The sequence below is a fragment of the Eleutherodactylus coqui genome, chromosome 5, assembly GCF_035609145.1.
Source record: "Eleutherodactylus coqui strain aEleCoq1 chromosome 5, aEleCoq1.hap1, whole genome shotgun sequence".
NCBI lineage: Eukaryota > Metazoa > Chordata > Amphibia > Anura > Eleutherodactylidae > Eleutherodactylus > Eleutherodactylus coqui.
This window is the reverse complement of record NC_089841.1, coordinates 247,235,029-247,250,704: the sequence shown is the minus strand read 5'-3', so window position 1 is coordinate 247,250,704 and position 15,676 is coordinate 247,235,029. Positions and strand designations below refer to the sequence as shown.

At 48.9% G+C, this 15,676-nt stretch overlaps 1 protein-coding gene across 1 annotated transcript in view; it reads right to left on the bottom strand.

The window, feature by feature from the left end:
* LOC136628956 (sorting nexin-30-like) overlaps positions 1-15,676 on the bottom strand; it is a 41,385-nt gene that overhangs the window by 14,417 nt on the left and 11,292 nt on the right. The window contains exons 5-7 of the mRNA XM_066605028.1: positions 5,149-5,337; positions 3,244-3,354; positions 1,059-1,217 (exon numbers count right to left, since the gene is read on the bottom strand). Of these exons, the coding sequence (XP_066461125.1) occupies positions 1,059-1,217; positions 3,244-3,354; positions 5,149-5,337 (459 nt within the window). The remainder of the gene's footprint in view (positions 1-1,058; positions 1,218-3,243; positions 3,355-5,148; positions 5,338-15,676) is intronic.

Sequence of the window (15,676 nt, the reverse complement as noted above, 5' to 3'; positions counted from 1 at the left end):
GTACTAGGGACAATAACCGCTCAGCGATATGTTTAGGACATCCTGCAGCCACATGTGATCCTCTCATGGCGGCTTCCAGCAAGATAATGCCCGGCCGCACACAAGGAAGGAGGGGAGGGGGGTCACAGGAGCCCCCACAACTGTCACATTTCCGTGGCTGCCTGGTCACCAGTAGAACTTGTATGGGACCATCTGGTACATGAAGTTTGACAGCCTACAAATTTGCACAACCTATAGGCTCAGATATAGCAAATGTGGAGCTGTATGCTGCAGGATACCATGGAGAACTTGTAATATGATCGGGCATGGAGGAGTATATCTTGTATACAAACTAGAGGCGGTACAACAGTGTACTAGAGCCTCTATGCCCCTATCACATCTTGTATCCAAGCTAGAGGCGGTACAACAGGGTACTAGAGCCTCCATGCTCGCGCGTATCACATCTTGTATCCAAGCTAGAGGCGGTACAACAGGGTACTAGAGCCTCCATGCCTGCCCGTATCACATCTTGTATCTAAGCTAGAGGCGGTACAACAGGGTACTAGAGCCTCCATGCCCCCCATATCAAATCTTGTATCCAAGCTAGAGGCGGTACAACAGGGTACTAGAGCCTCCATGCCCCCCATATCAAATCTTGTATCCAAGCTAGAGGCGGTACAACAGGGTACTAGAGCCTCCATGCCTGCTTGTATCACATCTTGTATCCCAGCTAGAGGCGGTACAACAGGGTACTAGAGCCTCCATGCCTGCTTGTATCACATCTTGTATCCCAGCTAGAGGCAGTATAACAGGGTACTAGCGCCTCAAATTTAAACTGTAAATTTTCCACAATAAATGATTTTTTTGCACCAATATTGTAATCACTTATATCAATATTACAATTACACAGTTTTATTCAGTTCCGACAACTCCCAGGTGCTTGAATTTTTCTGACAATCAGTGTCTACACTATGGTTTTACAGGATAGCTGTAATAAAACGGATTCAACTGCAATGTGTGATTATAACCTTAGAGGATTGCCATGACTAGCAATAAATAGTTCTTTTGAGAAGGCTGACCTTAGATGTAAGGAAAACATTGAAGTGTTCATTGAAGGAGAGCACAGGATGGTCTGCAATCCTCTTGAGAAACTTGTCCAAAGCCCTTCTTCTAGTTTCCACAAACTCTTCTGAAAACCGGTCTACAACACCCTTAACAACAAATTTCTCTGGAAGAGGCTGAAATGAAAAAACACAAACCCCATCCGGTTATCAATGAGAACTTCACATTATTTTGACAAAAGTCTCCATTAACACAAAACATTTAAAAAACCTTACAATTAAAAAATAAACAACTGTTAGTAATAGAAACCTGCCCATCATGGGGGGGAGGAGATCTAATCCAGGTAAACTAAAAATCAGAATCAGAATCTGTTAAAATTAAAGTTTTTGTCACCTCAGCTTTTATGTAGCATGACAAATCTATAACTCTAATTCAAAAACGTTACTATTGAGCAGCATGTAGCAAGTTCTCAGACATTAAGAGGCGTTCCCCTGTAGGTGACTACATACACCCATCGGGTGCTGCAATCATTGTGACTCTGCATAATGCCACACTGGAGCCCCAGTTACTTGTACTGTGATACGTTGAAGCGCCATTAAACATTTGGGGCATGAAACGTAGTTCTTCGATTATGCAATCCTGTGTATGGATGAATGCTCCTTGTACAACAGACATGTAACAATTCTCAGGCAGGCTGACCCAGATTGCTAGAAACGTGACTAATGCACCACCACAATTAGTATTTTAGAAGGAAATGGCTTGTTTAACACCACGAATGGTTCAGACAGCCAATGTCTACCGGTAGTACAAACTCTGCAGCCTGGAACATGGGGGAGGTTTATTAAGTCTGAGTAAAATGCACCAACTTTATTATGAGGCGCAGACGTCTTAACAAATTTGGCACACCCTGGGATTACTTTAAAGCAGTATCTGCATCTCAGAAATGTATGGCATATCCACCAGGACATATAGATGGATGACTTTGGGGCCTGCATTCATCTCCAAACTTGGTATCCTCCTAACTTTGCCCCGGCTCACCTCTGCTGTCTGAGCTAGCCTGGATTACAGAAACCGTTGCACTGGCTGCGCTACATGTTTCCATGGCCCTCGCAGAAGTGAATGGGAGTTAAGTCAATAGTGTAGCCGAGCCAACTGCAGAGTTCTCAGAGGTTAAGCAAACAGCGCTGCCCGCTGAGCTGCACCATTTCAGTAACTCCCCTTTACTTGTATGGGAGATATGGACACCGTGTAGAGCAGCCGACGACTGTGGCAAAAGGGCAAGTATTATCATCTCAGCCACGATTTGTGGTGGCAGGAATAAACTCTTTAAACACTACAAGCTTGCTGTAAGCAGGTACAGATTTGTGCCATTTTCTGCCAAAAGATATTACACTTATCAAACCACCATTGGCCAGCATCCTCCTTGAAGACTTTAAAGGGGTTTTCCCAGGGATAATACTATTGATACCCTATCCTCAGGAAACGTTAACAACGATCAGCTGGGGTCCATCGCTTGGGAGCCGGCCACTTCACAGAGGTCGGAGCAGAGACGTCCGCTGCTTCCACTCCAACCTTTGTAATTGTGGCGCTGTCAGCGGGCGCACAATCAGCTGATCGGTCGGGGTCCCGGGCGATGGACCCCAGCTATTGAGGACCTATCCTGAGTATAGGACATTAATAGCATTATCCCTGGGAAAGCCCGATCAATGCTTGCTTCTCTCTCTATATTCTGCCATGTACAGCCACCTCACTCTCCCTATAGTTATATGCATGAGATGAGAAGGGACACAGAACACAGCTGGAGTGCCATCTTGTGAGGACTGAAGGGTCGCGTGATCCACGTCATCACAGCTTTATCTGTACTGCGCATGCACACCAGCCACTGCTCCCGCAGTGCAGAAAACGAAGAATCGGGACAGGTGAGTTGGGTCAAGGGCTGGGCACAGGGTCGGATCCTGCTGCGGGATCCCCATGCAGGGTCTGACCCGGTCGTGTGCAGGAGGCCAAAACCAGTAACCAAATGATGGGACGCGGAGAACTGTGGGCAGCAGAGCAGCCAGTAGAATGCTGCAGGTATACATGTTGGATGTCTCAGCATCTGAGCTGTACAGGCTTCAATGATTATGTTGGAAGACGTCGGACAGTGGACCTGAGGGTGTGAACAGACTTCTATATTTCATCCAGACAGCAGTAGCTACCTACGGGAATGAAGTGAGTGGGCTGGGTCTCTTCAAGTTTATTCCGTAGCCAATCAAAATCTTGGTACCTTCGACGTATGGAATACTCAGGGAGGTCAAATTCTGATCTTGTTGTCTGCAAAAGGAAAAAAAAAAGAAGTGTGAAATGTAGACTTTTAAAAAGAATGCCAAGTGGCTTCTTTTAAAGGGAACCTTTCAACTTGAAAATGCAATCCGTTCTGCCGGCATGATGATGTAGCGCAGGAGGAGCTGAGCAGATAGATATATAGTTTTATGGGAAAATATTTAGTAGAACTTGTGTTTTATTCAATTATATCTCTGCACAGTCTGAGCTTAGAGGTCCAGTGGGCGGAGCCATCAGTGATTGCACAATCATACACAGCTAACACTGATCGCTCCGCCTACTGGACCTCTAAGCTTAGAATGGGCACTTAAATGAATAAGATACAAGTTATACTGAACATTTTTCCACAAGACTATATATCAATCTATTCTGCTCTATAATACGCTGCATTTTCAATGGACAGATTCCCTTTACGGTTTGTTAACTGATGTAGTTACCAGCATTACATCTCTAGGCAGGGCGTTCTACTCTAGTTCTCCAATCTCACTATCAACAATTTTTTTTGCAGTGGGAATGCTAGTCTGTGCCATAATGGGCGCCTGCCAACTGCTTGTGCAAATACTCCGTACATCACTAGAAGAGAGAAAGAGAAACGTACTTGTCTGCAAATCTGCCTTATATAACGTCTGATGCACTTAACCACCTCGAGCGGAGCATTACTAATGAAATAATGCTACAAAGTCCCATCATAAAGGATTGCTGTAACATGTGGGTCTCCGTGAAATTCTTGTTGCCTCCAAAATCCAAACAAACAGTGTAAGTTGTCCGTCACATCAAATACCTTCATCAACAATGCCATTGGGATTTCCAGCCATTGATTTGGCCAGCTGATATTTTCTATAGGCTTGTGAAACAAATGGAAAAGCAAACAAGTGGTCGTGCAGTCTTTCCAGTAACATGGTCCATGTCATGCACTGAGACAATTTTTTGTAGGACGCAGAGAGTTCCATTTGCTTCAATTGGAGTTTTGCTTGTAATACCAAGCCTGGCCACTGCAGTGGAAACAGTGCTGTTTGCTTTCTTCAGCAATTAGCTCAGAGCATGAGCGAATCTGCCCACAGAACAGCTGATCAGTGAGGATACATGATGGCAAACCCCCTATTGCTAATGATGTATAAATGATTGCTTCACCACAGCCATGCAATGGATGGCTATGATAGGTTCATTGAGCGCTGGCTCCGATTGGAGAACCAATGCGCTTCCTGGAAGAGGGGAATTTGAACCCCTGACAAGAAGCGTGAGAGAAAACTACAAGCAGGTGCCGGGGATCGGCAGAGAAGACGTGGCGGAGTGAATAGAGGCTGTTGATTTATTTGGTTTTCTATGCAGCTAGGGCTTATTTTAGGTCTTTTACAGTAGGATTAAATAAGGGTACAAGACATCTTCAGAAAGAAAGGTTTTCATGCAAGTACTTTTTCCCTTTTATGCACAAATCTATAGCAAGCGGAAGGACTGGATCCCAATACTTATCCGATAAAACAACCTTCAGTGGATCTCCCCTCTTCTGAGGAACATCTACTAAGTTAGTCGCTTATCAAGCTTATTTGATCTCTATTCTTGCCATCATACGTTTTGTATCATAGGAGTGGAAAGATAAGAATGTGGCCAAGAAACCGTATTGTTCTACTGCCACATGGTGCCACTTAGTGAAACAAATTAATAAAGATTGACTTCAGCATTAAATGAAGGATTCTTTAACTGCACTGCAAGAAAGTCGGAACTTTCATTTCCTGATGAGAGCGCAGAACAGAAAACCTGCAAGAAAATGCTTGTTTGGTGGCTTACCTTGGTCATAACTCTATACGTTATATAGGTTTCCATAGTGCACACGTGTTTCTTTGGGTCATCGACTGTAACAAATAGGTCCCTGGTCTCACCATCCATGTCATCATCCAGCTGCAATCTGTTAAGAAGCGAGGATGAAGAAGCTGGGCTTGATGTATCTGCTGGGGTACCATTTGGCAAACTGAGGTCCTAGAGCAGAAAAAAAAAAACAACTAAAATTAACATGTGCAACAAGTAGTGCGGTCCAAGTTACGGAATTTTTGTAATTGCTATGCATACAAGTGTAGTCATACTACATATAGAAGTATCTGTAAGGAAAGAATAGTATAATATGAAGTCATTGAGGAGCTGCAATTAGAGGAGCTTAAATTACTATGTCTGAGCGTTAATAATGTTTCCATCGAAAATAAATTAATTAGCCTTCGTTATGAAGCATCGCCTTAGAAATACAGAGGAAAGAGCCCTTCTCCTGTACTGCGCACAATATGCTACTGCTGGCAATCAGGCCTGTAATTAACGGAGGGCGCAGACTGGCTGAACTTATTGGCACATTATTTATAGATGTGGGTGACATATTGTTCCGTTCCCAGCGGCGGCTGTTTGTATAGAAGAGAAAAAGCAGTTACAAATATACAGAAAGCAGATAAGGATACATGAGTGTACACGCCGCCGCTGGGTGCATGAGGCGGTATACCGCATTACCATGCACAAGGAAAGACCTGCCTACACTGGGATCTGCACTGCATGGGTTTATAATTTCTCTAGTACTAATAGTTAAAACTAAAACAGGGACGGGCCGACATTCACATGGAAGCATTATCAGCTAATAATGTAAGCCTAAGGCCACCTGCAGGCGGCTAGGGCGGATCCCACTGCGAGACCCAAGCCCCTGCAGGGACTAGCGCGGCACTGGCTCTGATGTGCCGGCTGCCGCCCAGCGATGCATGCGCAGAGCTGAGCCAGCGGCCTGGAAGTGACATTTCTGTGCGGGGCTCGCAATTTGGATTTCGCGCGGACAAATCGCGGCAGTTTGCATAGGATTGCATTTTCTAACGCAATCCTATGGCAGCTTCCACGTGCGGAAATTCTGCAGGAAATCCCGCCGCTGAACTTCCACCTGTGTGCAGGGGGCTTTACACTAAAACTAACCCTAAGGCCCAATTCCCACGGATGGATTTCCGCCGCGTGGCAAAAAAAAAAAAAAAAACCCCCGCAGCAATTATGTTCTATTGAACTTAGTACCGCAATGCTCACAGTGCGGAATTCCACCCCATGAAATCACCCGCGCACCGGCACGGGACATCGGGCAGCGGTTCTGGACGAGAGTATGGGGTCTCTGTGGGGGGAGGGGGGCGGGGGAAATGCAGAGTTACCAAGCCCTTAGCTGTCACTTAAAGGGGTTGTCCCGCGCCGAAACGTTTTTTTTTTTTTTCAACCCCCCCCCCCCCCCCCCCCCCCCGGTCGGCGCGAGACAACCCCGATGCAGGGAGGTAAAGGAAGCTTACCGGAGCGCTTACCTTAATCCCCGCGCTCCGGTGACTTCAATACTTACCGCTGAAGATGGCCGCCGGGATCCTCTGTCTTCGTGGACCGCAGCTCTTCTGTGCGGTCCATTGCCGATTCCAGCCTCCTGATTGGCTGGAATCGGCACGTGACGGGGCGGAGCTACACGGAGCCTGCATTCTGCACGAGCGGCTCCATAGAAGATTGCAGAAGACCCGGACTGCGCAAGCGCGGCTAATTTGGCCATCGGAGGGCGAAAATTAGTCGGCACCATGGAGACGAGGACGCCAGCAACGGAGCAGGTAAGTAAAAAACTTTTTATAACTTCTGTATGGCTCATAATTAATGCACAATGTATATTACAAAGTGCATTAATATGGCCATACAGAAGTGTATAGACCCACTTGCTGCCGCGGGACAACCCCTTTAACGTCTCTACCCATAATTCTGGTGGAGACAAGATACAATCGTACCGGCGGACTACTTAGAAATGGCTTCCAGTGTTCACACCGGAGAAAGCAGGTTTAACACTTACATCCCTGGACTCAACGGGTCACCTAGTCTTAGCCCATAAGCTTAGCTCATAGTGCTAAAAGTAGGTGACAGTCTCTTTAAGGCTGAGGCCTCGGCTGTGTCTGCGAGATGGTTGGGAAAGCAGACACAGGTTTTTCATGTAAAGGCTGATTTAGACAGTGAGAATCATTTGCTCAAAAGAATCTTTGGAGTGATTCCCGTTCTGTCTAAATGCAGGGATATCGTGCAGTTTTATACTTTTTCTGCCCTATTATACGGATCAGCTCTTCATGCACGAACTTCCCGCTGAGCCTGTGATAGACTAGTGTTATACACAGCAGTCTACAGATGAGACAGCTGAACCAATGACGAGACAGGGGTGTGTCTCAGACTACCTATATGCAATGTAGTCATAGATCATACTCTGCCATACCGAAATGGAGCTAAAAAGCATCAAGCACTGCGAAAAAATAGAAAGTAACCAGTACCTCCAGATACCAAGTCACATACAGGTTGTGAGCTTAGAAGTGGATATGCACTTTAATAGACATTGTGCACACAGATACACGCCTGGAATAGTTTGGGTCCAACTATTCAGAATCAGGTTTTACTATTAGAAGATACATAAAGCTGCAGAATGACACATTATCTGAATGTGAGGCGACAGTCTTGGCTCTTTGCTGTGTTCCCGCACTTCCAGCGAAGTAGTACAAATACAGAATATCAGTCTAACTACATATCCTTTTCTGTCGAAGTGGAATTTCCTGGTCAGCTAAAAAGTGAACTTGCGTCCGGCAGACTTGTCATATGATTGAGCCTTTTCTTGCTAAAAACGCATTTGGTAGCAGAGGAAGTTGAAAAGATATGAAAAAAAACAAAAAACACAATTCTTGCAGAAAAGTGCAACATTCTGCTTATCAGAAAGGAAGGATGACACCGCTGACAAACACACAGATGGAGAGATATCATAGCTTGTGTACAGTATGCGGAGTTACATCAGACCATCTACTGAGGCCGCTCCGGAAAGACCAGTCATGCCCGCGCCAGAACTACAAGTATTGCTCATTTTACCTTTCATTTGACTCCTAAAATCTGTATACAATTACAGTAATATCCGAGTACTGTAAATACGCAGACACTTATCTGTGGGTGGTCCAGTACACGAACAGCCCCCACATTGATGCACGTTTGTATATCCCATTTCTCGTCTGTGATACAAACAAGAGCGGGACATGCGATGAGTTTTTCTCATGCGGAGCATTAGTCTGCATACCCCATAGGCTATAATGGCCCATGTGTTGTCTATGGGTTAACACAGACAGTACACGACCCCAAATACACTCATGTGCCAGAGGCCTTCGTTACGTCGCCAAGTCATAGAAAGACCCATGTGGCTTATAATCACAACTAGGGGGCACCTCACCAATGAGATTGGCCTGAGATGCATGATAAGGGTGCAGATCCTCATGGATATTGGCGCTGGTTACTCCCACTCCTATAGACCTGCACACACAGCTCCATTACTTTTGGCTGCACATCTCCTGCTTACGGGGAACATTTGCTGCCCAAAACAAGATTTTTACCGTCCACATAAAAGACGCGATCAGCTGGGAAAGCGGCATCTGCTTGTTTGTCGGTTGGTCGCGGGTAACGATGGGATACGAACATTCATTCCGCCAACCACTGGCCCATATAAAAGGCCCACATAAGATATAGGCCGGGCTAACACAAGCAGATTTGAATTGCGGATTCCGCGATTGCTGGTAAGACGCAGGCATTGAAGGGCATGGAATTTAGAATTTTCCTTCACACTTACAGATACACATTGCGAATTCTGTGAGTGATAGTGCATACTGCGATTTTTCTTTTCCACCGCGGAATCTGCATGGACGCACTCCATTGATGTCAATGGAGGCATCTGACTTGCAACCCATTTAACATTACATACGGGCTGTGTTTATGCGTCATCACTAAGAGACGGTGCGGGAAATACAAGAAAACAGTACTGTGCGTGACCGCCTGCATACCTCCGCAAGACATTCAAGTGAGGTACACAGGGTCGCCAGCCGCACTCCCACATGCAGAATCCCACCGCTCATGTGAGCCCCGCATATTCACAGGCACAACGTATAACCATAGCCAGTGTTGGGCTCATTGCATCATGGGACAGATGTGAAAAAAAAAAAAATCTAACTCTAAGGCCTCATGTCCACGAGGACAGATCCGCAGCTGGTCACCCGCACGCGTGATCCGCGCCCCATAGGGATTCATTGGACACCCGCAGGTAGTTAAATACCTGTGGATGTCATTTTCCCGAGGCGTGGATTGCGTGTGCGGGAAAACACCCGCAGCATGCTCCATTTTCGTGCGGGTCTCCCACGGGGACGGCTCCTGCAGGCTTCTATTGAAGCCTATGGAAGCCGCCCGGATCTGCGGCACACCCGCACCTGAATTCCTGCTCTCCGGCGCAAGAGAGCAGGAGTTAAAAAATAAATAAATAAATAAAAAAGATGTTCCTGCGGCAAAATCACTCGCCCAGTGAGAATGAACCCCAAGGTGGCTGGACTGCATGAACGGTCTACATAGAAGGTGAGGGAGGCATGGAAGATGTATTTTTCCAGAGTGACTCTTTAATGCAATATTAATGAACGGCATCTTCAGGGGTTGGGGGGGCTGGACTCTGGAAGCAAGTCTAGGTGTTGCCCCCACAGTTAGACCTAGGCATCAGTCCTGACTCGGTGCTTGCACCTACAAACAGCAGATCCTCAGCTGCCTTCACTTCTCTCAGATGAAGATTTGCTACAATCAGGACAGTCATCTGCTACAGTCATCAGTCCCGCCGGCTACATCTCATCTACAGTGTAGCAACCCATCAGGACCGCGGCTGCTGCCATGTATCTCAGCTGTGTGTAGGAGGCGGCCGGTCAGCGCCTTCAGCCTCTGGCTAGAACCAACGGCCGGTCAGCGCCTTCAGCCTCTGGCTAGAACCAACGGCCGGTCAGTGCCTTCAGCCTCTGGCTAGAACCAACGGCCGGTCAGCGCCTTCAGCCTCTGGCTAGAACCAACCTCTTTACATAGTCTACATCAGGCCTCCATCAGACGGGCGACAGCGATAGACGCTACAATATTGCAGCTTTGTTCCAGTGATTTCATAGCGTCAGTGATGCTTTTGCTAGAGAATAATCTCCCATCACTGCTGTCCACAATAAAAAGGGCGCAATTTTTTATTGCGAAAATCAATAGTAGTTTCTAATGTTAAAAAAAAAGCATAAAAAGAAAAAAAAAAAAATCCCATGTTCGTTCAATGCAATAAACAAAGAGGCTCCATAGGGAAACATGGGAGATAAAAAGTAACACATCGCAGAGAGATGGAGCACGGGGCAATTTCAAAATCAGATCAGTGAAAACATGGCTAACGGTAAGGAAACCATTGAAAAACATGCGTTTTTGTAGCACTGTTGCATTGCAGGAAAATTGCGCAATTTTGTAGCCCGTGTGAGGACGGCCCGTCTCCTGCTTGTGTGGACCAGTTTTAAATGGCGTCCCTTCCATATTTTACATGCACAGGCATTCATTGGAAAGGCTGCTATTTAATACTGCAGTTTGCATGCAGGGCCACAACTTCATATTGTGGGGGGAGGGGGGCGGCTAATCAGATCCGATTAACCCTAAACCGGATAGAAAAAAACCTTTAGTTCTTAAACACAATAATTCCCTCAAAAATGTAACTAAATGGGACTGGGATGCAAAACAATTCATGGCGTATCCTGTGGCCCCTACAAAGAGCTGATCGGCAGGGGTCATGAGAGTCAGGCTCGCACTGGCCGGGTACTGATGGCCTATCCAGAGAAGAGGCCAGCGACTCTCAGAACTCGAATAACCCTTTTAATAATGCAGTAATTGCTTATTGATCGCTGCTTTATTACAGGTAGTAAATAGCGCTATTTTAATCAGAACACAAGACCTCGCGCTCACATGGCAGAACGCCGGGAACGCAGCGCTTGGAATTTATAGATGGGCATCTTATTAAAAAAAAGGGGAAAACAAACAAAAAAAACCCCAAACAACTCACAAATCTAAGGCCAGGCTTCACACGGGCGATAAAACCGTGCGAGATTTGTACATTGCGAGGCGCACAAATATGAACCCATTCCTTTGAATGGAGTCATACACATTAGCGATGCTGACCTGCAGGAAACAAAATTGCAGCATGTCCCATCTTGCTGTCGCATCGCCCATTGTTTTCAATGGGACCGGCAGCAGCATCGTCCGCCCCAGTGAAAGCAATGGAAGAAACGGTGATCCTCTGCAGCGGCTGTGCCAGCCCCGCCGGAGGACCCCTCCAATCCCGAAGTGATGTGAGGCGTTTCATAGCAAATCAGATGGAGGGAGCGGATATCAGGGCGGGGCGGTGAGGGGGGGGGGGGGGGGGGGGGGGCGCTGTGTGAGTTTACACTTAGATCATGGAGGTGACTCGTCGCTCGTGGAGGAGACCTCTTGAACGCTCGTCTGCACTGCTGACAATCTACAACAATGGGGATTTTCCACAACCAATTCCACTATGGAAAATTTGTGGCATCTCTGCCAGATGTAAACGTATCCTAATGGCGCAGTGAACGGCGTGAACAGACAGTACTCTTTCGTAAAGCTCTCTTTACACGGAACGACTATCGCCCGTACTATGACAGCGGTCGCAGGCGTAGAAATCGTTTGCAAAGCGTTCAGAGTCACTGTATCAGACATACGCCGTTTACACGCAACGATACGTGAACAAGCAAATTACTTTCGCACGATCTAAAGATTAACAGAATGCTAATTGCTGCGTGTAACAGGGCGCTGGCATCCACGCATGTATAATGGGCCTTTAGGAACGAGGCGTGTAAACAGGCGTCTACTATAAAAGGACAGCCTCAGCGTGCGGCATCTGCGGGCGAGAAGCTCTGCAGCTCCACCAGACCGTCGGGGCAGCACAACGAATACATGGAATCTCCCGTCTGACAGGTTTATTCGGGTTAGGTGACCTAAATAAAACGGAATCAGAAGACAAGGAGGGGCTGGCACCTTCCTGGATTTCACAGCAAGCAGCTCTCACCCATTAGGACAAAATCCAGATATAAAAAGGTACGTTTACACGCAGCGGAAAATGCTGCAGCGCTTCCACATCCCGACACCGAGCGATAATCTGCACCCGTGGTAGATTGTGACTTGTACTCAGCTGTGTATCTGCATACGATACAGCGCACCCCCTCCAGAGTCTGCGCAGTGTCAGCGCTCCCCGGTGGCCTGCAGTGAGCGCAGCAGTGCTGGTCAGGTGACAGGTGGTGGCATCAGCTGTGCTCCCTACAGGGGTGCCGGGGAGCGCTGACAGCACAGTCCGTGGAGGGGAGCGCCGTACCTTCGGCTGTGGATACGCTGATTTGGAGTCACAATCTGCACCAATAGCGCTTTGGTTGAAGAGACGATGCGGAAATCCTGCAGCATATCCACTACATTGTGAACACGCCCCACGGCTGGTGTCTCACCAGCACACGCATATTGGCGGAATGAACTATGCTTTTTTTGCGCGTGCATTGGCGTATTTCGCCTTACTTCATCAGCAAACATGAAAGGCCCCTTTGCGTGCAGGGGAAAAAAAACCAAGAACCAATTGAAATGGCTAATTAGTATAATGAGTTCCAAATCTGCTCTTTTTTCCTAAGCAATTGCTTATTCTTACAGGCATCTCCTGGCGTCTTTTGCACGTATGTGAACAATTGTCTTAAGGCCCATTTAGACAGCGATTATTGCTCAAAACCATCTTTTAGGCGATGATCGCTGTGTCTAAACTCCTGCCCATCATGCAGTTTAAAGGGTCTGAGATCACTTTATTAATGGGGGCTTTATTTACTGACTGCTGCGGTGCCTGTATACCCATGTGACCGCAGCAGCCAATCAGTGGCTTCACCGACGCGCGACAAAGGACCGCTGATTCCAGTGATTGGCTGTCGCGGTCACATGTGTATATCGCCGCTGCAGTCAGTAAACGAGGCCCGCTGGGGAGGAGCACAGATTGTGGTTTATAAGATTTGCTACCTTTAACGCAAAAAAAGGATCTCAGCCGAGCGCTCTACGGTGATGGAATCCTTCAGGATCTATTACAAAAAGCATCAAAGCTGAACCACCTGACCGTCATGGCGCTGCCCGATGCCGAACCGTACCCGTGAGCAAGAACCGAGCCGGCGGCCGGACGGGCCCTTTACGTAAGGAACCAATGAGCTCGCCTCACACTTTTTGCAGCAAGGATTTTTTTTTCCCTCGATATTTGTGATTTCAAGCAAAATTATAAAAATACGCTTTGTGACGCGACTTGGACGGTTAGTGATATAAAGCTCCTGTAAAATCTACGGATTTTTTTAGCGCAGCCATTCAGTTTGGACATATTAGTCACAATACAAAGTCTTGGCGAGTCGCAGGCGGGTTACAGGTTAAGTTTCCAGAAACCACAAGGTTCTTTCACACGGAGTGATCATCAATCCCGTTAGATTGCAGGAATCCGAATGATCAGTGTTCAGTGTAGATGCCGCCATGATGAATGAGAAGTTGTTTGCCTTTCATTCGGTTTCTGCATCCAGAAAACTGAATGACGGATCGGCCCTGTAAACAGGCGGCATCACTTATGGAGGACTGCCTGCTTACTGTGAATGAAGGCACTCCGCCTCCATCCACTAGCGACGCGCCCCGCCTCCATCCACTAGCGACGCGCCCCGCCTCCATCCACTAGCGACGCGCCCCGCCTCCATCCACTAGCGACGCGCCCCGCCTCCATCCACTAGCGACGCGCCCCGCCTCCATCCACTAGCGACGCGCCCCCGCCTCCATCCACTAGCGACGCGCCCGCCTCCATCCACTAGCGACGCGCCCCGCCTCCATCCACTAGCGACGCGCCCCGCCTCCATCCACTAGCGACGCGCCCCGCCTCATCCACTAGCGACGCGCCCCGCCTCCATCCACTAGCGACGCGCCCCGCCTCCATCCACTAGCGACGCGCCCCGCCTCCATCCACTAGCGACGCGCCCCGCCTCCATTCACTAGCGACGCGCCCCGCCTCCATTCACTAGCGACGCGCCCCGCCTCCATTCACTAGCGGCACTCTTTCCTGCATAAAAGCACAAGAACGATCGTCGCTGGATGACCTGTCAGGCATCTGCAGCCAACCATCGTCCCGGGGGGGGGGGTCTGTTTACACCAAATATATGGTTTGAGCGAGCGAATGTCGCTAACGATCGCTCCTACATCAGATACATCGCTGGCGCATTCACACGAAAAGTCGTTCCCATTCGCTGTACACGGGGTGAGCTGTGGGCAAACAATACCAAGCACTCGGCCCAGTGATGCCCGCTCTAGCACCATCACACGTACCGCTGGCATGGAGGCGGAGGGTTCTCCCCTCCCCCCCCACCACAGTAAGGCTTGGTTCACATGGGGCGAATTTGCGTGGAAATTCCGTCCGGAATTTCGCCGCGGCGGGTCCGCCTGCGGCCGCTAATCTCGGGATTAGCCAGCCACGTGGACGAGATTTCTCAGAAATCTCGTCCACACGGGACGGCAAATCAGCCGCGGCAAAGCCGGTACAGCTGCGTGGATTCGCCGGCCGCAGCATGCTGATTCTTTTTCTCCCTCCGCTGCGGCCGCGCTCTCCTCTATGGAGCGCCCGGCTGCAGAGGAAGAGCGAGCAGCCGGGCCGCTTCAAAACCCGCGGCGAAGTGCCACGGGTTTTTAAGCAGCACTTCTCCCGGCGGAAATCTCACGTTTTTTCTCTGCGGCCAAGTCATGAGATTTCCGACGGGAATCCGGCGTGTGAGAACCCAGGCCAAACGTTCAGAAAGTGCATGCGTTTACACGGAACGACTGAACAATAATCACTCCGTGTAAACGGCCCTCAACTGATGAGCAACTGAACGTGCGCCATTTAACCTGAACGATAAGTGGGAGGAGCCGACAGGGAGTTTTACGCCTGTATAACGTAAACGAAAAGTAAACAATCATTCGCCATCGGCGGCGGCTACACTGAGCGGTCACTTGTGCTCCTCTGAACAATCGAATGTAAAAATAACAATGCCCCACAGGTAGGTGCCCCCTCTACCCCAGGTGAGGCGGGGGGGGGGGGGGGGGGGGGGCTACAGCCCGTACAGCCCCCATCAGCCGGGGGGTGCCCCCTCTATTTCAGGTAAGGCGGGGGGGGGCTACAGCCCCCATCAGCCGGGGGTGCCCCCTCTATTTCAGGTAAGGCGGGGGGGGGGGGGGGGGGGCTACAGCCCGTACAGCCCCCATCAGCCGGGGGTGCCCCCTCTACCTCAGGTGAGGCGGGGGCTACAGCCTCCATCAGCCAGTGGTGCCCCCTCTACCTCAGGTGAGGCGGGGGGCTACAGCCTCCATCAGCCAGTGGTGCCCCCTCTACCTCAGGTGAGGCGGGGGGCTACAGCCTCCATCAGCCAGTGGTGCCCCCTCTACCTCAGGTGAGGCGGGGGGCTAA